This window comes from Oryzias latipes, chromosome 13, assembly GCF_002234675.1.
Source record: "Oryzias latipes chromosome 13, ASM223467v1".
In the NCBI taxonomy this organism is placed as follows: Eukaryota; Metazoa; Chordata; class Actinopteri; order Beloniformes; family Adrianichthyidae; genus Oryzias; species Oryzias latipes.
The window spans coordinates 1,719,888-1,745,816 of record NC_019871.2 but is presented as its reverse complement, the minus strand read 5'-3'; the positions used below and the strand labels follow the sequence as shown (position 1 = coordinate 1,745,816).

The 25,929-nt window shown below is 42.8% G+C and overlaps 1 protein-coding gene across 2 annotated transcripts in view; it reads left to right on the top strand.

Moving 5' to 3' along the window:
• LOC101172994 (leucine-rich repeat and fibronectin type III domain-containing protein 1-like protein) overlaps nt 1-25,929 on the top strand; it is a 275,228-nt gene that overhangs the window by 246,446 nt on the left and 2,853 nt on the right. For both annotated transcript variants that reach the window (XM_004075203.4, XM_023961321.1), the window contains 5 exons: nt 643-855; nt 1,932-2,242; nt 17,376-17,559; nt 18,936-19,155; nt 19,224-19,466. In XM_004075203.4, coding sequence (XP_004075251.1) covers nt 643-855; nt 1,932-2,242; nt 17,376-17,559; nt 18,936-19,155; nt 19,224-19,342 — 1,047 coding nt within the window. In that variant the 3' untranslated portion in view covers nt 19,343-19,466. The remainder of the gene's footprint in view (nt 1-642; nt 856-1,931; nt 2,243-17,375; nt 17,560-18,935; nt 19,156-19,223; nt 19,467-25,929) is intronic.

Here is a 25,929-nt window from a genome sequence, read left to right as displayed (position 1 = left end):
GTGAGGAGCTTTGGAGGAACGATGAGTAAGCCGTGATAAGCCTCAGCGCCGAGCCGTTGCTCCAACAGGGCTTTGGTGCCCGCCTTACACCGGCTCAGGTGCCTGTGGGAGGTTTGGAAGAATGCACAATCTATTAGAGGATGTATAGAGACACATTAGGGTCTTTTTGGGGAAATGTACCAAATCCCAGGAGGTTTGTCACCTCTTATCAGTGACACAAATGAGTAAAAGTAGGACAAAAACTGCAGAGTGACCCCCGCTTTAAAACTCTGTTGGTAGCAGCTGATGTGATGTGCTGCTTTGTGTTTTATGTAGGCTATGACTATATTGGGTTACCCTTGGAAAAGTGGTTGCAATGTCAGCGTTACCTCCTGCACAGACTGGACTTACACTAACAAAATAACAGAGGAGGAAACGTTCATATTTTTATTGCTCTGGTGTGAAAATCTAGTTTATCTGGAATTGTGTTTTTCCTGCCTTTAGTTTGATGTGAAATACAAATAATAGTCATTTCACGACAGGAGGAAATGCTTTAAATGCTACATGGTCAGGGTAAAAATCAGATCAATAACGATCTCAGATTCCAAATGTTGAGATGGTCTGGAATTCTTCAATCCTCATTAATCCGATTGTTCCCAACAGGAAGAGTTTGTTTGTGAGCCTCCTATGATAACCCGACACACCTCCAAGATGTTTGTGATGGAAGGTCAGGAGGTCAGCCTGCGCTGCAAGTCCATCGGGGATCCTGAGCCGTCGACGCATTGGGTCAGTCCTGACGGGAAGCTGATCGGAAACACTTCCAGAACCGTCTGCTACGAAAACGGATCACTGGACATCCTCAAGGCGTCCGTCAAGGTACAAAGACATCTGGTGTTTGTTCATCCATCTATCCCTCCATTCAACTCTCTATCTGTCCATCCAATCCATCCATCCTTCCCTTCATGCATTCATGTATACCTCTATTAATCATTCCTTTCTCCAGCTTTCCTCCCATCATCTATACGCTATCCCTTCATCCATCCCTTTATTCATCCATCCATCCATTAATTCATCCACCAATCCCTCCCTAATCCATCCACCCATCTATTTAATCCATCCCTATCCATTCATCCATCCATCCTCCAATCCCTCCATCCATTTGTTTGTTTGTTTGTTTGTTTGTTTGTCTAATCCATCTATCTATCTATCTATCTATCTATCTATCTATCTATCTATCTATCTATCTATCTATCTATCTATCTATCTATCTATCTATCTATCTATCTATCTATCTATCTATCTATCTATCTATCTATCTATCTATCTATCTATCTATCTATCTATCTATCTATCTATCTATCTATCTATCTATCTATCTATCTATCTATCTATCTATCTATCTATCACTTCATTCATACATCCAATCCAACAATCCCTCCCTCCTTTTTTTGACCCATCCATACCTTCTTCCCTCCATTTATCTAATCATATATTCATCCATCCATTCTTCTGTTTACCCGGGGTTTCAAACTCAGCGGTTAGTTGAATCTACCCCAATAAGGAGGACTTTGGAGGCATTTTTGTCAAATATCCAAACTCCCTCCTGCGGCTCATTTTTCTGGAAGAGGCGCAGGTCTAAACCCCTCCTGAAACCCTTTTCTTTTCTTTCCATCCATCCTGTAAAGACGGATTGTTCATCTGCTTGTACCTGATTTCCAGGCCTTTATGAATCCAAGTTAAATGTCCTTTGGGTTCTGAAATCCATCTAAAAATAAAAATTATTGGGGAAATAAGAGGGGAAATGTATACATTTATAACACCAACTTTCAGAGTTTAAAATTTTAAGTTTTCTAAAATGTCTATTGATGGATCATCTATTTTCTCTGCATTTGTCATTTTGTTTGTGTTGGAAAACGATATTTATCTGTTTCTGTTTCTCTTCTTCCCTGGAGGATTCTGGGAAGTTTACATGTATAGCTTCCAACGCAGCCGGTGAGGCTACAGCTCCTGTCGAGTTGGTTGTCAACCCTTCGCCTCATTTTGACCCCAAACTGGACCCGGACCCGGGGCCTTCAGACATCCCCACATCCATCAAATCCAACGTCAGCGGGGGTCACCTAAGACCCGACCAGCAGAGAGTCAGCGTGTCCGATCTGACCTCAAGCTCAGCGGTCATCCGATGGCCGCCCCAGAACCACATACCGGGCGTCCGCATGTACCAGATCCAGTACAACAGCTCCACTGACGACATCCTCATTTACAGGTAAGACGGCGAGGAAAACCACCCGCCACAACATGAAGCTAACGCTGAAGAAAAGAGAAAAGATCTATGAAGAACAGAGGAATGTTTGTTGTATGTTTGTTAATAGTTTGTGTGAGGAACCAGAAAAATAACATTTTCCAAAGGTTTGTTAAACCTTTTTAATTACATTTCACCAATAATAACCATTTAGCTGCAAACTTGTTCTGTAATCCTGTTAGGTTAAAGCTTTAGCTTTAAGAGTTCAGCTCCTTCATGAAGCTGTGGCCTTTAGCTGCAGGATCTGAATAAACACCTGCAACTTAGAACCAAAACCTCCTTTTTAAATCCACAGTCCTTCAGGAGGCAAACCATAAAAACACTGCTTTTCTTCTGTTTTTTTAAAAAGTTTGAAAAGAAGCTTAAAGTTCTCTTAGAATTCTGAACTTTTTGGGATCAAAAAGCTACAAAATTGTTAAATAATTGATTTCTAAATACCATTTAAGGCAGTGGTTTTCAAACTTTCTGTCTTGTTCTCCCTTTGCAGGAGGAACAATGTTCATTTACCAATAATTCTGTTGCTATTTTTAACTTTCAACCATTATTTATCCGAAAGGAATAGTAAAGAAATGCTTCGTAATTTAACATGACTTCATTTTTACTCATATTTACCATTCATTTTTGCAAGATGCTTACGCAAATATGTTGGATTTCAGTAAAGAAGGAAAAAAAACGTCTTTCCTCGTGCTTTCAGGAAAAGTTGCCGTTCCTGCTGCAGGCCTTGTAAATATTCCATCCATTCTGTGGGTTTCTGCATTATTTACAGCAGGAACGGCTGGGTTTTCTCCTCTGAACATCCTGGCACCCTGATGGTGCAGAGGTGCAGCCTTCAAAGGTCAACCGTTTGATTCCTGAGCTCAGAGGAGAACTGCAGCCAAAACCCAATTGTTCTCGTCTGATTTCGTTCCCTTCTGTTGTGGCTCCCTTCAGTTGAGCGTTTGCATTCTCCTGTGGAGCTGAAGCCGAAGGACGACAAATCTGTAAACCTGCAGAAAAGACCAGATAGGGGTTCTTATCTCACTCAGGGAGCAGTTTTCTGTGCAAAAATAGAGCTGTTGGAGCATCCCTGCCTATTAAGAGCAGTTTTCTTTGCTCTCATAAACACCACAGAACGATAAAACGGCTGCATTTTTCTTTTTGTCTCCACCAATAAACTAACAGTTCATGAACAATGATGTGGATCACGAGAAAGTCATTCTCTAAAGGAGCTTGAATACCAATCATGAGCTGCTGTGTTTTGATGTCGCTTTAAGGGGATTGGATCTGATTTTTTAATCTAATTGTTTTTTTTTAATGTAAAAAAAAGTCTGAACACAGTTTAAGCAGACCGAGCAATGATCCCAAATCCACTTTCAACATCTTTTGATCTAATATTAATGATGCAGTTTTTAGTCAAAATCTAAAAAACTGTGTTGGTTTCTTGGACATCGCTTCTGCAGAGCGGCAGGGATTCACAAGAACTTCACCTCTGAGTTGTGGGCGGGACTTTTAGCATGGAGTCACCCCGCCCCCCCCTACCCAACACCCATAACTGGAGACTGTGTTAAGGCGCTCTCAGGCTCGCTTAAGTTAACATTAGCAGGTGCAACAAAAATGGCAGAAATATCGCAGCAATCCAGCTCAGACCAGGAAAACAAAGACGTTCATGGATCTGTTTGTCTGCAGGTGGATGATCAGAAAGGGGCGGAGCAGGGAGCTTGTGGCCCCGCCCAGCGTATTTTCTACATCATAAATACAACCTTTTTCACACAGCATTTTTTTTCTGCTCCTGATTCTAAATCAGTTTTAAGCCTAATTATTTTTAGTTGATGATGTCCTCCATCATTTTAGAAAACTGCCACAAGAACATGTTAAAAACACCAAAATGACCATTTTCATGGGTTTTATTAGAGTTTTTTAAGGCCTTGTCACAGTCCCACTGTGTATGAAATGTCGGTCTTTCGTCATACAAGCTTGATATACGTCATTCATGAGTGTTTCTGCTGTTCTTCATTCGACGATGTGTGCAGGTGTCCGTTTAGCGCTTCGGTCGACGGGTTTTTAGGTCAATTTGGTTTGGAGTTGTTCAAATTTTTGGTTGGTTGAGATGTACGCTGTTTATCCATATTTTACTTAGTTTATACAGAATTATTATGCAAGTTTTACGCCGTTGTCCGGGACTTTTGCAAGATGCATTCGCAATTTTGTTTCTTTCCACGTCTGTTCCACGTATGACCAACAGACTTTACAGCGTGAACCACCGATGTATACATTTGATATCGCGTATATGCTGCACTTATCTCGTTCAAATGACATGATTGATGCAAGAATTACTTACATGTCAGCTGCGGTGCTTTCACACCTGTATGTGTGCTGCTGCAGCTGTGTCAGTGTGTGGGAAATCCATCCGGTTTTCATCTGAGACAGAACCTCAAAGCTGTCTTTTGGTGTTGTTATGATTCAGCGTCCGTCCAGCTTCTTTCCAGTTTGTAACAAAGACCTGAGAGCTCCGCTGTGGCTGACAGAAGCTGAATTCACTCTTGGCTCTGAGCTCTCCAGAAGTCTAGTGCAGCTTTTCTGGTGGAGTTGCGGCGCTCTCCGTGTACTCTGTAATCACGGAGACTCGTGACGCCCACTCTGACCTGTTGGGCCGGTCTCTGCGGCCGTTCCAGGCAGAGCAGCCCTGAACTCTTCATCATCGCACACTGAGGCACTTACTGCACTCCACTACTCTGCTCTTTTACTGTTGCTCTTGCTTTCCTGTCACCTGCAGAGCTCTGAATGCTTATTTGTCCTCTCAGAGGACTTTGAATGGATGGATCCCTTGATTTGTTCCGCCATGCTGAGTGCATGGGGCCTATGAGAAACGACTACAGGTCTGCTGGGGGGGGGCACTCAGCGTGCAACTGTCAAGGTTACATCCAGCTGTCATTGATTTGATTTGATTTGATTTGATTTATTGATTTATTTCAAGCATTGCAGTCAAAGCAGTAAAGAATTTAGACAGCTTTGTCAAACTCATTACAGAACTGGAAATAAGACAAAAAAAGTCACTTAAATCACATTTGCTTAATTAAATACAGTGATCATTAACTAAAGTCAAGTATAGTTTGATTTGTTGCTTGAAAGAAGCGGGAAGAAGTGAGTTTAAATAACCCCACCCCTACTGAATTCATTTATTTCATAGTTTGACAGTTTTGGTAATCCAGTTCTGATCGATAGATTCTCTTCAAGTAACTAAATCCAGTGCTTAGAAATGATTGATTATCTTCAGAAAACATTCATTCGTGATTTCAGTAAACAGGAACGATACCAATGTTTAATAATAATTGATTATCATTAGAACACATGATCACAATAAACCAGTAATTATTGCTACACATTGCAGATCAATTAAACAAAATCAATAGTTATTGATTGTAATTCAAACATTTCAGTAATCATTATTGCACATTACAATGTAACACTCATTGGTTGTAATTAAAAGAGCTTTGATTATTTCACCACAGTCAAGTTCACACATGGATTTGGAATTATTCAAACACCTGTTGATCCTTAAATCCTCTTATCTTCATATCCTGAAATAAGAGTTTCTTTATACATTTTCTTGAATATTTGAATAGTTGAACATTGTTTGAGCTCATTACTTAAACCGTTCCAAAGTTTAGTGCCACACACCGACACACAGAAACCTTTCTTTGTGGTTCTTATCAGTTTGATCTTGAAGTTCCTACATCCCCTCAGTCTGTAGCCTCCTTCATTTTCTAAGAACTGTTTCTCGATATTGAATGGTAACGATTTCCAACTGGCTCTGTATAGAAGTTGTTGGTGTAAAAATCCACAAAGTCATACAGTTTTCAAAGTCTAGATTGATAAAATAGATTGTTTGTATGATCAAGATATCCGGCTTTATGTACAACTCTGACGGCTCGTTTTTGAAGTAAACAGAGAGGATGTAGTGAGCTCTTGTAATTATTACCCCAAATTTCTATACAGTAGGTGAAATATGGTAATATTAAGGAGCAGTACAATAAATATCTACTGTTGTATTCTAATATATGTTTAGATTTATTTATGATTGAAATACTTTTTGAGACTTTAGTTTGTGTCTGATGTGTTGCTTCCAACTTAAGAATTTGACTTCTGTAACACTCTCAATTAAGACATTATTTATTTTAATTAAGAGCTCAGTATGATGAGATGGAGATGGTAAATGTTTTTAGATCAGTGAAAATGTGTAGTTTCCCACAGCACACCTGACCATCTCTCACGGCATAAGGTTGAAAAACACTGCCTTAGAGGCTTAGAGATACTTTTAATGAGCTTTTTGCAAAAATCTTTGAATTGAACTTTAAGCTTTAAAAGATGCAAACCAGCAGGAGATATTTAACGTCAACTAATCTGTAAATGAGGAAAATCCTTATAAGTACACACAGAAAGCTGCAAACTCACATCAACCAATCAGAACAGAGCTTTGGCGCTGAGCAGAGCAGGGACGGTTCACTTATTTCTATTTTTCTCCCAAACAAAAAAACACTTTTATTAGCAGACTAATACAAAATTCTACTCAATTCTAGTCAAACAAACTTGTTGCTCTTAATAAACATGTTTATTGCTTTATTTTGGAGGGAAAATACCTTCTTTAATCTGTTTTGTTTCCTGTAACATTTATCTTAGGCCATTATGTTTCATATGAAGTTATTTTATTTAATAGAAATTAGATCAAAAAGCATCACAGACACAAACATGACACCAGTGTTCTCAATGATCGTAAAGCGGTAGCCACAAAGTATAAATGTTTCGTCACGCGAGCGTTCCTCAGGTGATGCTGGTTGAGCAGCTTCTCAGGATGTGCATGGGAGGACGTCACCTCACATGACAAGCCTGAGTGAGTACAGGTCCCTCTGGGCCTGTGGTGGAGTGGGATGGGGCTCTAACGCAGGGACATAACAGCTGCGGGTCTGTCCATGCGACGAGCAGCGGGGACCTTCTTCTTCTTCTGGACCTCTGATCCAGGTTTGGCATTTCCAGGTCAGAGGTCACCGCCAACAGACACTTCTGTGGAACCGCCCAGCAGCACTGCAGACGCATTTCTAAGCATCGGGTACATGCAAGCGGGGCCTCTGAGACCCGAAGGACTGACTTTGGGTCCATATGGACCACAAAGACCTGCAGCCTCGCTAAAGTTTGAGTTTTTATGCGATTGTGAAACCTTCTGCGCTGAGCTTCATCTCTGCTCAGAAATTCTCTTCCTCCTCACTGAAGCGGCTCCGTCCGGCAGGATTCAGCGGTTTCGCTGCTTCCTGTTTCCTGAAGCTGTTGCTCATCTGCCTGCTCCACAGGCGGTCCGGCCCAGCTGAGGCGGGCAGCATCAGTCGGCACCGCTCCTCGCAGGAGAAAGTCACTGACTCCCATCTGCTGACTGGTCATCTCAGCTGCCCGCTTGTCTCTGCAGAATTGAAGGCAGAGATAACGGCGTGTTGGTCGCTGGATTTCCCAGAACTTTGAGGATTTCTGCCCTTTCAGCGCGGCGTGACGAACGCAGCGGCAGAAATCCTCAAAGTTCTGGGAAATCCAGCGACCAACACGCCGTTATCTCTGCCTTCAATTCTGCAGACACTTCAAGCCCAGCGCGTCACACAGATCAAATTACACCAAATTCCAGCAGTTTGACGCTTTTATTTCTTTAGTTTGACCTTTTTTTTAGATTTTGCTCAGCAAGAATCTGCAGTTTTACTGGGCTCCAGTGTGGATTCACCCTTTTTTGTGTTTAGGACATACTGTGTGGAAACGTGTCACTAGTCCGAGTCATTTGTGACTAGAAATGAACCCGGATGACATTTGAAACTATTCCTGTATCTTGAATAAATGGGATCTAATGGAAGATGGGAGTTTCGCCTCTGAAGTTAGATTTGTCGCTTAAGGATTGTCTGTCGGTAAAAAGGTTTTCGTACTTATAATAGGAAATGTGTGCGTCTGTAAAACTGTGTGTGAGACGTCACGTGCACACACCACCATGTGCAACTTACAAATACAATTCTTTTGCTTCCCAATAATTCAACCAATCAGGAGCCTTTCTCTGTCACCCAATCAGTTTGCTGATTGAAGCAGCCAATCAGAAGCATGCTATCTATTGCAGGGGGAAATAGTGGTGGAAGGAACCTGAAATATGGTCGACTTTCACACTAAGAAAAGAAACAAAAGAACTCTTGATCTTTATAATTTTCAGAAAGTCCTGATCATATTTTGTCTTCTTTTTGTTTATTTTTTCTTTGGGGGGGGGTTGTTTTTCTTAAGTTACATTAAAATAGCCTCTTACTTAAATATTGATTTGATTTACTGATGTCTTTAAGGCATTAAGTCCCACTCTAATCATCTTTTAAACTTTTTTCAAAGCATTCCTGGTGGTCTTTTAGTTCTGATTATGCTGTTTTTAGCCAAACAGACAAGCAAACAAAGATGAACGTGGATCTATTTGTCTGTAGTAGCTTCTATTTCACACCTTCAAGCTTTCACAGAAAACCTTTTCTTGTGCATAACACGTCACCGTTTCCTATTACAGTTTCCTTTTTTCGGACGGACGCTTTAGCAGCAGATCTAACTTCCTACGCCTCGTGGCTCGCGCTGGAACCCGCTGGTGCATGAAGCTGCTGCTGCTGATGGGCTGCCAGGACATTCGTGAAGCGTTCCCATCACGCGGCGCTTCCCTTTTAGCCGCTGAAGACGCTGAGAGCTGCCAGCGTCTGGAGTTGGAGGTGTCTCCCTGCAGCAGCTGTACTCTCTCAATAATAGAGCCAGATGACAGCTGATAAATCACCTGTCAGACTTCTGGCTTGTTTATGAGACGAAGGAGAACAGCTGACAGCAGTTTGGGGAAGGCATTAAGATGAGGATCGGAGAGCTGGACGCAGAGCAGGGAAAGTTAGTTTGGAGGACCGAGTCAGAGTCTCCGTGCTGGCGTTTTTTGCTTCGTCTTGCTGCGGTGGCATCAAGTGGAGGCATGGAGATAACAGCTTGACATGTTCTCGTCCTCCCCTTCCTCGGCCTGCATGTGCAGCTTCCTGACTGTCGGACCCTTGAAAAGGAGGGAGTGGGAGGAGAAGCTGTGTTTCTGCAGCCCTTTTTCTGGACTGTGCCCCGCGGCTGGAAGAACCTGACCGTCTTCATCCTTCACCTCTTTCCCTCCCTCACAAACACAAACACGCCTGCACTAAAGGATTACGGGAGAGCCGCCTCTGCCAGCACCAAGAAATGAGTCTATTGATTCTCCTTTCTTTCTCAGCCTCCTCTGCTCTTTGTCTGTGTGCCTCACCATGTCTGTCTTTGTTTGTGCAGCTATTTGCAAGTGAGAATTCCTGCTTTGTAATTGAGATTTAGGCCTTTTTCAGAGGAGAGGAAACTGTAAGGATGGAAGAAGAGGCTGCAGAATGGCTGTGAAGGGTCTTTTCTTTGACTTGTCTTCAACAGTTGAAGCTGGTTTGCAGGAGGAGGTGTGGGAAAACAGGAAATAACCGTCCTCCTATGAAATAGTGGAGTGTCTGCCCGCTCTTTACTCCTCGTTCTCTCATCTGCTATCATCTTTTTGTCCTCCTGTCAGCACTCGCTCACCTCTACATCTTTTACTGTCGGAGTTCATCTTTTCCCTCCATCCGCTGGGAGTCACTTCCCCACAGTGGATGACAGCGGGGCTTTTAGGCAACTCTGGATGTTTTATTCCGTTCAAACTCAAAATTCGGACAGCATGAAGTCAACGTCATCCACACTGACCTGGTCTGACTGACACAGGGGGACAACAAATGACAGAAGACCAAGACATATCACTTCCAAAAGAACAAACAATCCCATTGGTGTCACACAGTTAGGTGTGTGAAGTTTGTTCTCAGGATTTGACCCCTCCCCTGGGGGAAACAGCAGCGCTGTGGAACCATTTGGTGGGTTAACCCCCTCCCCCAATCCAACCCCTTAATGCTGAGTGTCAAGCAGGGAGGCATTAAGTCCCATGGGGATTCAGTTGAGGATTTGACCTTCCAGTCTCAGGGCAAACACTCCACCACAGGGCCGCTGAGCTGGCCAAAGACTTTAGTCACACATAGGTTGATTATTCTTATGTTATCCTGGAGGTCTGCAGCATTCTGGTGTCACCAAAAATGTCACACAGTGATGGACCGCTGAGGCCTTTCCTGCTGCTTTAGGGGTTAAAAACCGTGTTTGGGTCAAAGGAACCTCGGCACTTCCAGCACCAGAACATTATTCAGGATAAAGGAGACACACGGAAAACCTCCACAGCCACAGGAACCTCACATACACTAGCAAAAAGCAGAGACAAACAGAAGGTCAGGACCAGCGGTGGAAGGGTCATGATATGGGTTTGATCACACTTTACTTTACAACTGAGGTTTTGCAGCCTGAAACTGTCAGACCCCACCCACCCCCCTCCTGTAAAACCAAAATAATAATCTCATCTTGAAACTTCTTGCACATTTTTGCCAAATTGAATGAAGTGATTTGGAAAAAAGATTAAATAGTGGACCAATAAAAAGCTACTTTTTATGTCTGACTGGAAGGAAGGTGGATCATCCTGCTGGTGTCTGGGGGGGGGGTTGTGTTTAGGCCGGAGCTGTATGTTTGTGCTTGATGGTATTCAGTTATTCGTGGTGAAACACAAGGCTGTAAAGATGAAACATCAGCTGCTCTTGTTGTTTTTTTTTACATATTAATAAACTCAAACTCTGTTTTCATTTTAATCTCTTTATTAAAGTTAATCTGCTTTAAAAATTCAACGTTTTTGATCTCAGATTTGTTGCGGCTTTCATTACTGCTTCACTGAGCTCAGTTCAGTGTTTTTATCTGAGGCCTCATCTCTCGATGGGGTTAATTTAAATTTCCAAACACATCCGGAGCCGTTAGGATTCTCTGTAGCTCCACCCAGAGGTTGAGGGCAGATCCAACAGTGGTCTGCGTGACCAAGTGTTTGGTGGAGGACGGCGCTTGTTCCACACGCCGTCCTCTCTTTCATTGGGAACAGGCAGCAGCCCACTGCAGGATTCTGAAGGTAGAGGCCATGAAAGAACGTCGCTCACGTGGTTTTTCTCCAAACTCCAGTGGGATTTTTTAGTTTCCTGCAAAGCCGAGAGATTCAGATTTACATCAGAAAAGGAAGAAAATGTTCAGGATCAGCTGCTGCCACCTCCTCCTGTGTGTAAATTCAGAGTTCAGAATCAATAAAGGCTCTCAGAAGTGCACAGTGGACCAGGGCCCTCTGTGCCTCACAGCAGGAGGGCCCTGGTTCGAATCCCTGCTGTGAATTATCTGCATGTGTGCAGTTTGCATGTTCTCACGTGTGGGTTTTCTCTGGCGTCCTCCCACAGGCCAAAAACATGTTTCATAGGTTGGTTACTCTAAACCAGGGGTGGCGAACACGCGGCTCTCGAGCCGCATGCGGCTCTTGGCCAATGAGCGTGCGGCTCTTTGCGTCTCGTCATATTTTTCATATACTGTGCCTCATTTCATAATTTTTTCCCTCTTAAACCACACTCAAACCATCAGAAGGTATTAAAAATAAATAATTAATAATAAAAGTAATTTGGCAGTGTGTGTTTGATACTGCTCCCGACACATACGTGACCGCCAATCATTTGCGCGGGTTACGCCCAATGCCGGAACACATAGATACAGATTGATGTGCGTGCAGACTGTTACCCTCATGGTGAAAATGGTGAAATTCAGAGTATACAGATAAACACAGGACGTTTCTGGAAGAACTGGAAGATTCTTACTTTTTACTGAACAGAATAGTGTCACGATGTTTATTATTATGAGCTTTTGGAAGAAGTAACATTGGTCATGGCAGAAAAGAACAAAACGTATCCCGGAGAAAATGAAAAACTTCCTGATCTGACACAAATTGTCTCCTTTATTAACAAGTTGAAGCTTTTCAAAGTGCACATTCAAAACGGCCATCATCCCACTCAGTAGCGGTTTTAGGCACGGGCCATACGGGCGATCGCCCGGGGCGGAAAAATGACGGAGGGGCGGCGCCAGCGGCTCAGCTCTTGTAAAATACTTTATGCACCACTATTGGTTTACTTATATCACAGAGTTTGTAACAGCCTGAAACCTGGCGGCGCCCCCGCCCCGCAGCTGCGCTCCCACCTGTCTTTGAGAAGTAGACGCAAATGTGTGTGAGAAGGAGAAGGGAGGGGGCGCGGGGTGAAGAAGGAGAATGGAGGGTACGCGGGGTGAAGGGTGCAGGCTGAGAGGTGAGCACGGAGCACAAAACGCATGCGCAAACCTGGCTGGATCTTCTTCCAGGGGGGCAACGTTCGCGGGCCGCGGCTCAGTGCTTGATGAAAAAATAAAAATAAAAATTGCGCCGCCATGTAGCGAATTGGCGCCCCTGGGTGCAGCTGCACGCGCTCCTGCTGGAAATGTTTGACGAACGGGGGGCTGCGGGTATAAAAAAGGTATAAAAAAAATCATGCTTCTTTGGTTATTTTTGTGTGAAATGCCCAAATAAAAAATGGGAAAACAAAAAAAATTCTTCACTTAGATGACAGTTGGTTTAGTCGACAGACTTGATACCTATGTCAGGACATTTATGCTAAATGCAAAAACATCTGAAATATGGAGAAAAAAGGTCAAAGCTGGTGCCCAATTTAGAAAGAAAAGAGAAGAAGAGGAGAAAAGAGACAAAGAAAAGGGTATTATCACATAGCTAGATGCACGTTTTCTAAATTCGAATGCTACCTGCCCTACAACAACAACAACGTTGCAGAGGAAAAATCTCTTGTTTGGTCTATCATGACCAAAACTGAAGTAGGCCCAAATATTGCAAATAACGTCATTTTTAAGATATTTATTCTTAAATGTTTGCTCTGCCTTAACTTGTAACATTAGTTATGATTCGTGTGTCTGTCTGCTCTGCTGTAACACAAAGTTTTTGTTGTGTTTTATTGTTGTATATTAGTTCATAATGTTAAATAAGCTGTGATGGTAGCATGTTGCTGCTGCTGCTGTTAGCTTTTCAAAACTCCAGTTGATCAAGTCATACCTGAGATCACCAATGTCTCAGGAGCAACTCACTAACCTGCTGTTGTTAGTATCAATCATTCAGGGGGGAGCAGATTTCATATGATGACGTTATTGACAAGCTTGCATCAGGAAGGCCACAAAGATTAGGTTTTAGTTAGTGTTTCTGTTCTTAGTGCTGCAGTTACATTTATTCTAGTGTGTTATTAGTGTGATTTGTAGTTTATAATATTTATTTCAGATTATTTGTTGGAATATTACTCCTTAGTATAAACTGATTCATTGCAATGTATTACTATTTAATACATTATTTGCTTTTGATGCAAATGTCAGTCATACAATTTTGAATAAAAAAACATATAAAAGCAAGATATTCTAATGAAGATCAAACTTAATTTAAGTTGCACACAACTGAAATGTGATGTATTTAATGTGTTTACTGTGAATATGAATCACTCAGACACCAGAAGGATGCTCTGTCCAGATGTTTGTGTATTTGTTGGTGTAAGTATCATTGAAAGAGAAATGTTGAGACACAAAGAATTACCAGTTAAATGCTGTTGGATAAACAATGAAATATTCCGTTTTATCATCATAAATCTGACTTCAGAGGAGTCACATTCTCACCAGCATCAACCTTACTGCCCGTCACTGAATAGTTGGTGGGTGGGTGGATGGATGGATGGATCAAAGGATGGATGGATGGATGGATGGATGAAAAGATGGATGGATGGAAGGATGGATGGATGGATGGATGGATGGATGGATGGATGGATGGATGGATGGATGAATGGATGGATGGATGGATGAATGGATGGATGGATGGATCAAAGGATGGATGGATGGATGGATGGAGGGATGGGTGGATGGATGGATGGATGGATGGATGGATGGATGGATGGATGGATGGATCAAAGGATGGATGGATGGATGGATGATGGATGGATGGATGGATGGATGGATGAAAAGATGGATGGATGGAAGGATGGATGGATGGATAGAGGGAGGGAGGGAGGGAGGGAGGGATGGGTGGATGGATGGATGAAAAGATGGATGGATGGAAGGATGGATGGATGGATAGAGGGAGAGAGGGAGGGAGGGAGGGATGGGTGGGTGGGTGGGTGGATGGATGGATGGATGGATGGATGGATGGATGGATGGATGGATGGATGGATGGATGGATGGATGGACGGATGGATGGATGGATGGATCGATGGGTAGGTGGATGGATGGATGGATGGACGAATGGATCCAAGGATGGATGGATCGATGGATGATGGATGGATGGATGGATGGATGGATGGATGGATGGATGGACGGACGGATGGATGGATGGATGGATGGATGGATGGACGGACGGACGGACGGACGGACGGACGGATGGATGGATGGATGGATGGATCGATGGGTAGGTGGATGGATGGAATTCTAATATTAAATTTAAAAAATATTAAATTTGATAACGAACATTGATCAACAATTGTTTTCGAATGTTTTTAAACTAAATTTATTTCTACTTTTTTGTGTGTAACGACTAAAAAAACATCATTGGTGACTCACAGCTGATCTCCTTCAATATGTCTTTTATGTTGAAAGTTCTAGTTTATAAAGACTTAATAAGTGAAGCTTCTGTTCTTTATTGATGGTTTTTCTTTTTAGTTGCAGCCATGTCCCCACAGATCAATACATGTGTTTATTTGTTTGTTTGTTTATATGTTTTTGTATACATACATACATACACACACACACACACACACCTACACACACACACACACACACATACATACATGCATGTTCGCAAACAGACCAAACCCATAAATAAGAGAATTCACAGACTAAAATCACAGAATTTTCATATAAATTTTCTAAATACATAATAAACAACAGTAAATATAATAAAATTAGATCAAATGAATTAAAACAGACAACCTAATTAGTTCACATTTTCACAAATCTTTAAAGTGAAACACATGATTTTAAAGTGTACAATATAGGTATCAGCAGTAAAAAAAAAAGTGTAAGGTGAGGACAGGAGAAGATCATGTCGATTATGTAACAATATGTTTCCGTCACACAGATCTGCTTTACTTTTGACTCCTTTTTTTCTTTTTTCTTGTATGAATTTGATCTGTACAATAATAACTCATCCTGTAAAACCCATGTTCAAGTATGAGAGAGTTTACCTGGAGGGATGGATGAAATGGATCCTTTCACTCAAATGTTCTATAAACCCCCCCCTCAGGGATCATCCATGTGCTTCTATGTTACCTGTAGCTGCAGTTATTGATGAGTCCCCATAGGTCAGTCTTGTAGGTCTGTCATCCTGATGCAGATAGGTTGGTTCCACGTCTTTTCCTGACTCCTCTGTGCCTTCCTCTTCCTGCTTCAATTGTTTGGTATCTTGTGTCTCCTCCTCCTCCTCCTCCTCCTCCTCCTCCTCCTCCTCCTCCTCATCTTCTTTGCTCCATCCTCTCACCTTCTGTGTGTTTTGAATCCCTCTGATTCCCGTCCTTTGGTTATCCTTTCACTTTGTTCTCCAATTTTCTACTTCAACTTCAATCTCTGCTGTTGCTGGAGAACTCTCCTCCCCCCTTTTTATGACATCATCAGATGACCTCTCATCTTCCTCTTCAGCACAAATCGAAAAAATAACTGCCGCCCTTTGTGGGAGCTTCTGTTTCACTGCAAACATGGAAAATGGTTCCGAGTAGAAGCTGAAACACAGTTAAACCTACAGTTGATCCTACAGTTGATCCTACAGTTGATCCTACGGTTGATCCTACAGTTGATCCTGGTGTTCCAATGAAACCCCTTCCTGTCGTGTCTTTCAAAAAAAAACATTCTCAGGATATGTTCTTTGATTTAAGATTACAAAGAAAAAATAAACACCATAACTTCAGTAAAAGTATCAGGCAAAGTTTAAAAGCGCACATGTTGGTTGCTTACATTCTAAAGGAATATGTACTTTTATGATAAATGTGCAACATTTCATCTTCTTTAAATATAGCTTTAAATTCTCCCTGATTTCGGTTTTACATTTCTGCGTTTTTGTCCGTTTCTTTTCTAGTTTTATTGTGTTTCTGTGTTTCTTTTGTCAGAATAATTTCATTTGTTTGTGGAGCTTTGTTTTAAAATACGTTTCAGCTCCTTGTGGACTATACAGCGTTTCGATCAGACAAGTGCTTTATGAATAAAGTTGGTTTTATTTATTCATCCGTCAAAACGTTAATGGTCAAAACCATCCCCCAAAGAAATAAAAATTAAAAAAAACGGATACAACTGCCGCTTGTAAAAAAAAAAAAAAGTCAGAATTTCCTGACAGTGTTGCATTTGATCCTGGTATTTTGGGTTCTGGTTACTCTTGGGTCAGTTTGACCCGCAAACAGCAAAAAGCTTTTCCTTATGAGTTTGTGGCGGTCTGACAGAAGAAAACTTACTGCTCTGACACATTCAGGCTTAGTTTGGAGAACAGCTTTAAGCTGCTGCTTAGGATGGTTTCTGTCCACGGCATAAATGAGGCAGCAGTGTGTTTGATCCCGCCTTCTTTGGTCACATGACCTCTGACAGCCGAGTGAACTGTTTCCTGTGTGGAGTCGGGGCTGAGCTCCTGAATCCTGTTTACCTGCACTCTGCCATCAAACCATCACAACCAAAAGACAGTCAGAAGAGTGAAACTGGTCTTAACATACAGAGCTCTTAATGACCAAGCACCAGTCTACATAAAAGACCTGGTGCAGCCATACACTCCCAGCAGGTCACTGAGGTCATGAGACCAGGGTCTGCTGGCTGTTAAGAGAACCCGTTTAAAGACTAAAGGAGACAGAGCCTTTGCCGCAGTGGCCCCATCCCTCTGGAACTCTCTTCCTCTCAGCCTCAGATCTGTGGACTCAGTGTTTTCTTTTAAAAAGCAGCTAAAAACATATCTTTTTAAAATAGCTTTTTCTTAATTTCTTTTTAACATGTGTTTTTACTGTGTTTTACTGTTGTTTTATCGTGTTGTACTGTGAAGCACTTTGTGATTTTTATCTGGAAAGGTGCTATACAAACAAAGTTTATTAATATTATTATTATTATTCTGTCTGCTCCTCAGGATGATCCCAGCCAACCACAAGTACTTCCTGCTGAGCGACCTGGCGTCGGCGCGGGACTATGAGCTGTGCGTCCTGGCCGTGTACGACGACGGCATCACCACACTGACCGGCACCAAGCTGGTGGGCTGCGTGTCTTTCAGCACCGACTCTGAGTACGGACACTGTCACTCCATTCGGGACCAGGTCAGTGTCTAAGAAGAGCTGGAGTCATTCCATCCATCCGGGTCTCCTTTGACCTCCTAGCTTTTGTTTATCCTGGTCTTCAAGATCGGCTCAATACCTGGATCAAAGCGTCTCAACCAATCAGAAACTAGAGGAGACAGTTTATGAAAAGTAGGAATCAGGAAAGACAAAGTAAGTTCCACCTTGTGGTTCAGTGACAACACCTGATACAGGTAATGATCAGGTAACAATAATGTACCACCTTCAAAGAGGTGAAAACGCTTTGTGAGGCGGCCGCACATTTCAGCTGCACCGTTTCCTGTAGTTACATGGAGTTAAATAGGATTCAAAGTTCTGTCCAATCAGTCGATTGTGATGTCATCCATGGAACAAGGTTTACATCTGGCTTCAACCAAATCAAACTCAGAATACGGACACCGCCATTTCGACCGTGAGCAGTGATTGGTCCGAGTCGGTCTGAGTCATCGCTTCTATGGCAACCACTCTCACCAATCTGGATCAACCCTTGCTTGATAGAAACACCCCTACCAGTTAAAAGCTGGCTACACGAAATGTGTCAAACTTTTTCAACATTGGACGTGGGGCCAGCAGGCTCCAACTACTTTTGTTGAGGCAACTGATTGGTCAGTTTCTGTCTTGAATAGCTTAAACTATAGAAAAGCAATGTCATGAAAAAAATGAAAGATTATTTAGAATATGTTAATAAAATGGAATCAGATCCAGAACGGTTCTTCTGACCAAAAGAATGACTGATTAACAGCTGATATTTCTCTATAGAAGTCTATGGATTTTGCAGGTACTTCCTGTTTGGAACGCCAGGGAGGAGGGGTCACTCAATCTAGTTTTCATATAAAGTCAATGGTCTCGATTAAGCAATGCCTCTGAAGATAAACAGCTGCAATGAAGAAAATACAAAAGAGAGGAAAAACAAATCTTTATTAACTTAAAATAATTTTATTTCTGGGATCCATCTCAGGACCCTCAGGGAGAGAAAACAGTTGAGTTGCAAAGCAAAAAAAATCAACTCAAATAATAATAACAAGCAGTTAAGCCTTATAGTTTTTCTGAAATGTAAATATATGATCTTAACCGTAATAACATCTGAAGAATAAAGCAAAAAGGTGGATGCTTGTTAGCACATCATCATGATGGCTGCTGTTTCTGATCACTGAAGCAGAAAATCAGAAGATGTTCATTTTACATTTGTTCATGTTCTAATATTTTTACCTCAAATTCAAAACACTAAGAATCACTGAACTTCTGTCAGAAAGATGCTCCTATGTTCATCTTTTACTAGAACTCCTTTTCTTGTTGAGGTTCGTGACTCAGCGTTGAATGAACTTTCAGATACTTTTTTTTTCTGCCTTTCCCACCAGTTCTTGGGCGGCACCATGATCATCATCATTGGGGGGATCATTGTGGCCTCGGTGCTCGTCTTCATCTTCATCCTCCTAATGAAGTACAAGCTGCACAGCAACCATTACAAGCAGAAAGCCGCCGCGCGCCAGGCCAACGTCTGCTCCCAAACCAATGGAGGGGGAGGGGGAGGAGCCAACATCCTGGCTCTGCCTCCATCCTCCTCCAATGCAGGCCAAGGTAAGAAAAGACGAGAAAGCTGCCGACGTTTCCCTGACCTCCAGGATCTAACTCCTTCTGTTGTGCAGGAGGATGTGTAAATAAGCCGTCGTCGTCGTCAGCTGAGGGGGTGGGAGGAGCTTCTCTTCGAGGGACTACTGTGGTGGACCTAAATCACACCCATGACGATGATGCAATTTCCCAATAACACACAAGAAACTGTCAGTCAAACCCCACCAGTCTCCACCTCCCTTCTTTTTTTTCTACTACAACTGTTTCTGGTGCCTGGAGCCAAAACTCCACTTTCCTGCGAGGAGCAGCTCCTGTCATTGGTGAGGAAACACCTGGTCAGGTCTCTCACAGCCGCATCTTCTTCTGGGTAAAGCCATAAAACACGTACACACCGGGAATTTGACGCAGGTTCTTGAAAGCCCAATTAATCCATGGTGTTCACACTGAACAAACAGGGAGGGTCTTCTTCATTCTTTTTCCACTGTTCACCTGCGCATGTCCACCGCCTACGAGGCAAAATGTCAAAGCAGTGCAGATCTCGCTATATGGATACAGTTTGATTGATTGCTAGCGTCTCAGCAATGGTGGATTTGGATTACCATCATGTCAGGTGAGTGGCCTTAGTTTATCTTTATTTGGACATAAACGCAGACATCGTCAGGGTCGTCGCTGTGTCTCAGTTGACCAGATAAACCAAATAATTACATCGCTACCAAATCTGAGTCCTTGATTGATCAGAGTTTGACTTGGTCTAACAAGGAACCCGTGTTAACTGTCCAGGTGTTTGGTATGTATGACATAGAAACGGTCAGACTAACCTGCTTAGCTACGCCTGAATGCGAGTTTCAAACCCAGAAGCCCAAAACTCTGGTTTACACCAGTTTACGTTTCTCATAGGAAGTGTCCGTTTGATCGTTTGTTGCAAAGGGGCGGTGTGGACATAGCTTTAGTCCCAACTACCCTTATGGGTGGATGTGGTGGGCTGTCTTCGGCTGAGGAATAATCAAACCTGTACGGGACACGCAGGTCTCCTGCAGGAAATATCAAAGTGGTAGACCGCTTAGTGAACCCGTAGAGAGAAAATGTTTGAGTACATTTTTTATACGTCCATGCTGCAGACGGCAGAAATACAGTTTTTTGCTTAATTCTCTTAATATTTATCCTCCATCATCAGAAAAATGCCACAAAAACATGTTAAAAACACCAAAAACACCAGTTTTATCAGAGTAGGTCTTTAAGTAGTTTAGCAAAAACAAGCAACAATGTCTCAAAAGAACTCCTTCAAGGAAGTCAGCTTAACAACCAAACAGGAAGTGATGTAAGAGGTCTTTTGCAATACACAGCAGCTGGGATCAGAGGAAAGACTGAGGATGAACGCTTGACTTCAGCAGATTTCATTCCCATCAGTCCTCTCCTGCTTTGCTGATTTATTTACAGATCTTCTTGCCTCTCCTGGTTCTAATAATCTTCCTCTGGTCTGAACACACACACACACACACACACACACACTGTCATGCATGTCTTTCCTCTCACACCCCCAAACACACACTTACACAATCATCTTCCTGTGAAAGAGGCAATCTCCGCCGCTCCTGCCGGCCTGTTGGCCATTTGTTGCAGGTTTAATATCCACCGCAGAAGCAAATAATCTCTCAGCACATATTTGTTCTTCAATCCCAAAGAACCGAGCTGCTGTTTGTCGGTCAGCAGGACTCGGCTTCCCACAAAATCCCATCAGGATCGTCCATATCTCACAAAACAAAGCTGGGCGAAAGACGGACATGAGGCTTTTGGGGGTCTTCTAGATGGCACGTGGACCCTTTCTATTCATTTTCATTATTTTGTTTGTTCAGGTTTTACCTCTAAAACTTGCATATCCATCACACATTCTGCAGAAATGGTTTCATTTTTATTCACTTTGGCATCAAAATGTAAATTTTCATCGTTAAGGTTTGTCTAATTCTGTTTCAGTCCAACGCTAGGCCGGTTTCTGCTGCTTCACAGAACAGGAACCGTCTCTCACTAAAGTCGGTGTAAATATATCCGTTTTTTCATCTGCACTGGAACGCGTGTCACCCGGCCTCCGTCCCACCCCCACGGAGCTCCTTACATGGTGGGGGAGGAGAGCTGAGACCGTCGTCTGGGTTCAGGGAAACCATGAGGGGTCATTCAGACCCGGGGAGCCGTGTCACGGAGTCACGCTGACACCTGCTGGCTGCTGTGTGAAGGGCAGCTTTTATTTTTATCCTCATGTATCCGGGGAAAAACACAAGGACCTTGTCTCTCACATTCTGTGGTGAAGCCCACAATGGAAGATAAAGAACATCACAACCTTCTGCTGGGAAAAGAGGGTTTATTTAAAGGAGATCTTTACATCCATGTCTTAAAAAATAGTTAATAAACGTTTTAATTTCAACAAAAAATTTAGACTATGAGTATCCTTTATTATATTATTGAAAAAATTCCATCTATATAATATTTATAGTTTTTCAGTGGATTGGAACTAAATGAATTCCTTCTCTTTCTGAGAAAATCACCTGATATGTTCTTTTATGTTTAAATTTCATTCCCAGTTTTTGGTTTTAGTTTAATTTTTTTTTCCTACAAAAGACTTCTGACCAGCCTTTTTTCTGCTTCTACGTCGTATAATTGGATAATTTTTTTTATGAAAATTTTAAAACTTTCTTAAAATGTGTCATGAATGTCCTTTTTTTCTGTTAAATATTTTCTGTAGATGTGTATAGAAAATCATGACTCCCTCTGAGGTTAAAGGTCATATGTACACACATACAAACCAGATGTTCTTCCATCCAGTCTTTAGATGGATCCAGACATGCAGCAGTTCTGTACACATTTTAAAATCTTTTTATATTCTTTTTTTCTACTTGAAGAAGATTATCAGAGAGATTTTCAGTCGTCCTGGTGTCCACGGCGCTGAAGTTAGCTTCCTATTCACAGCGTCCGATTGGCGAAGGCACTGAAGGAACATTCCACTGCATCTGTCACACTAAGACCACCTAGAACCGGGTCCTGTACAAAAACCACAGGACCTGGACTGATCAAACCTGGATTGAATTGTGATTTAGATAGTAAAGAACACATTAAACGCAGTTTCTGATTTGTGAAACCTTCCTCTGATTTGTGAAAAGTGAAATAGGATGATTTTATCGCATTGTTTGCACTGAGTCCACCTCAGAGCGGGTCCAGCGGTTTGCAAACAGGACCTGGTCTGAGGTGCTCTTAGTGTGAAAAATGCAGTGGAATGTTCCTTTAGTGCCCTCGTCAATCGGACGCTGTGAATAGGAAGCCAACGACAGCGTCGTCTGGTGTCCACATCTGGACGCCCCACTTTGGTTTTTCTGCTGAAATATGTCGTTTTATTTCAGTTCAAAGTCTGTTTCACTGTTGAAGCAGACTGGCTACAGGTTCTATGAAAGGTGGAGTAAAGACTTGAGTTCTCTTTGATCTCCTGCCGTTAAAGTGGACTTCAGTGTCTGTCTTTTCAGTCGAAGATGGAGGATCATATCGATCGTTAGTGAGACCGCTTGACATATCAGTTGCTGTCAGGATCAGTGTTTTATCGTTGTCACATGAGAGGAGCGTCCATCCAGGTGATCATCTGAATCCCTTCAGTGTGAGAGTCGGTTCTGTCAGACAGATGTCTCTCAGTTTAGTCCTCCAGGTTCTCACTGTTCTTCTTGACTTGAACTTGAGTTGAATCTGGAATTTAGCTCCGCCTTTCTGCTGTCCAGGTGGAGTAGATGCCGGTTCCTTTCTGCGCTCTGGGTTTTTAACCTTTTCCGTGGATTGCAGGAAAGCGTTCTGCTGCATTTTCACAGCAAAGATCTCTGCTATGAAGCCAGGCGACCTTTTGACCCCGTCGATGTCCTCAGCTGTCAGTGCCCGCTTTGGAGCCATCTTTGTTGTTGCTTAAGTTGTTCTTGAGAACGCCAAGAAGGCCATGATTGCTCGCTTGCTCTGCATCACCCGTTTGTGCCAACAGAAAGAACTCACATCCAAGTAGCTTTAGCATTTTTGGATCAGATTTAGCTTCAGAAACCACTAAAACAATCAAAGATCAGCAACCAATCATTAGATATATGAATAAGAATGAAACTGGGACTAAAACTCAGCCTTGTGGGACTCCACAGACCCAGAAAGTTCCATAACACCATGGAACCCCCTGGACCAGAGTCCTGCACCAACCAGGAATCTGTTCTGGAGCGTTTATGGAATAATACAGGAATGGATCTGAAATCTGGGAATAACCTGAAACAGAAAAATGGGCCAAATGGGGAAAAAGTAAAAAGTCATTCAGTCGCCTGGAGGGTTTAATCAATCTTGGTGTATTTAAACCACATCTGAAGGGATGACCAGCCTTTGCTAAGGCTGTTTAGTCACAGACATTTCTCTTTTTTCCACTGAGGTTTACTTTGACATGCATGATCACATGTCTCCTGTTTAGTTTCTAGGTTTACTGAAGGAGCGTCCTCCTAATGTATTAGAAAACATAAACATAAAAAAATATCTTTGGGCTGATGTGGCAGAAAAAACAGATGGACCTTTTGGTCAGGTAAAAGAAAAAGAAATGTCCCAACGGTGAGGATGGAGACAGAAGTCAGAGTCAGTTCCGAAGGTTGGGCAGAAAAGCCCAAATTGAGCAGCGAAATGGTGGAGAAGTGAAGCACAGATGAGTCACAAAGCCCCCAAAGACAGAAGATGGGGGGGACTGTCACAAAGGAGAGGGGGGGACGGACAGAAACAGGCTCTGGAGGAAATCGGACATAAAGATCCTGCGAGCTGAGAGACGACAGTCGGCCTCAGGAAATAGTGTTGGGTGTTTTTTTTTGTTTTTTTTTGCTGCAGAATTTGAATTTTTCTTGAATAGGATTTTCATTTTTTTCACATGCAGCATCGGTCTGCTGTATCGCCAAATAAAAACGAACATCGTCTTCTGGGTTCCTGTGTGAACAGAGATGTGCAGGAGGCTGAAACCAAATCCGTGTTCCTCTGAGATCCGAGGGTTACATGCAGAGGTTCTAAAGGAGGATCATGGACCAGATTCCAGCTACGGCACTCTAAAGACATGAAAGCTCTGTGTTCTGATGGGATCTCATGTAGGTGACGGCCTTGCTGTGAATTCTGGTGAGATTTAGGACATCTGCTTATCGGTTTGTCTTTAAAATACTTCAGATCAGGCTAATTAGCTGGCTTTGCTGCAGACTGAAGGACCTCTCTGATCTTGACTGAATGACATTTAATTGAGATGATTAAGCTTTGCATATGCAAGACGATCCTCAATAAAGCATCTCACAAACCAGGTTAGCGCCTCATTATATGGACTTTATGGACAGAGTAGGAGTGACAGTCTGCAGCTGCTGGAGGAGCCTCAGCGGCCTCTGGTCAGAAAGCTGCACAAACATCAGACGGACGGAGACACCAGCAACAACCAGGTTGCCCGAGGCACTGCAGAGATTTCATACGGCCAACTCTCCGTCTGATGTACTAATCTATGCAGGAGGAAGAATCAGGAATAGACAATGCGGTCATGTTGTCAGCATGCTACCAGGAAAACGCCCAACCCTGCTGTTGTTAACTTTTATTTAAACTCAGGTGAGGAGTTTAAACTGTTGTTGGTGAAGAAAAGTTAAACCTTTCAAGCAGCAAATGACGATGAAACTGAGCCAGCAGGCGTCTCCGTGCTGAGCAGAGCCAAGCATGAATAATATATGTTCCTATAGGGGCTCAAGCCTCCTCACATGCATGGAAGCCCGACTCCTAAACTCTGAATTTGGACATCTGTTTGTGCTGAGCAGCAAATCTTGTATGCTGCTAACTAAATGAGTAGTTTTAATAACTTCCTGCTCCTCCGTGTTTGAAAGTACTTTCCTGTTAAAGCAGGTGACGGTTTCATTCTGACCATCCACTGAAAGCTGTGGCGCCATAAGAAGTGACCTTTTTCTTATCAAAGTCAAAGTCAGCTTTAGTGTCAAGTATGCTGCATACACGTAGCATACAGCACAGATGAAATGACTTTCCTCTCGCCCCCCCAGTGCAAGCAGATTATAAAATAATAAAATAAAATAACAATTATAATGAGAAGAATAACAGCAATCTAAACAGTAAAGAGCAATGAGATGTTAAAGTGACAGTTTGAAATGACAACAGTGCTAACAGTAAGTAGATGAGTCTGTGAAGGCAGTCTTTGGTGAAGATGATGTTCTGAACAGGTATGAAAGTTTTTCAGTGTGAGTTTGTAGCAGGGAGGGGAGCGGGCAGAGGGGGGAGGGCAGGGAGGGAGTTGAGTGTCCTTATCGCCTGATGGAGGAAACTGTGTTTTAGTCTGCTGGTTCTGGCCTGCAGACTTTGCAGCCTCCTCCCTGATGGCAGCAGGTTGAAGTGTCTCTGGTTGGGTGTGGGGGGGTCCCCTGCAATCCTGATGGCTTTGCGGGTGAGGCGGGGGTAATAAATGTCCAAGAGGCCAGTGAGAGGGACACCAACGATCTTCTCAGGTGTTTTTACAATGTGCTGCAGAGTCTTCCGGCAGGACGCGGTGCAGGCTCCATACCACACTGTGATGCAGCTGGTCAGGATGCTCTTGATGCCCCCCCTATAGAAGGTCTGCACGATGGGGGGTCTCTGGCCCTCTTCAGTTTGAGTAGGGAAGTACAGGCGTTTTTTGGGCTTTCTAGGCCAGTGATGCAGTGTTGTGGTTCCAAGACAGGACGTCGGAGATGTGCCCCCCCAGGAACTTGGTGCAGCTCACCCTTTCCACAGCAGCAC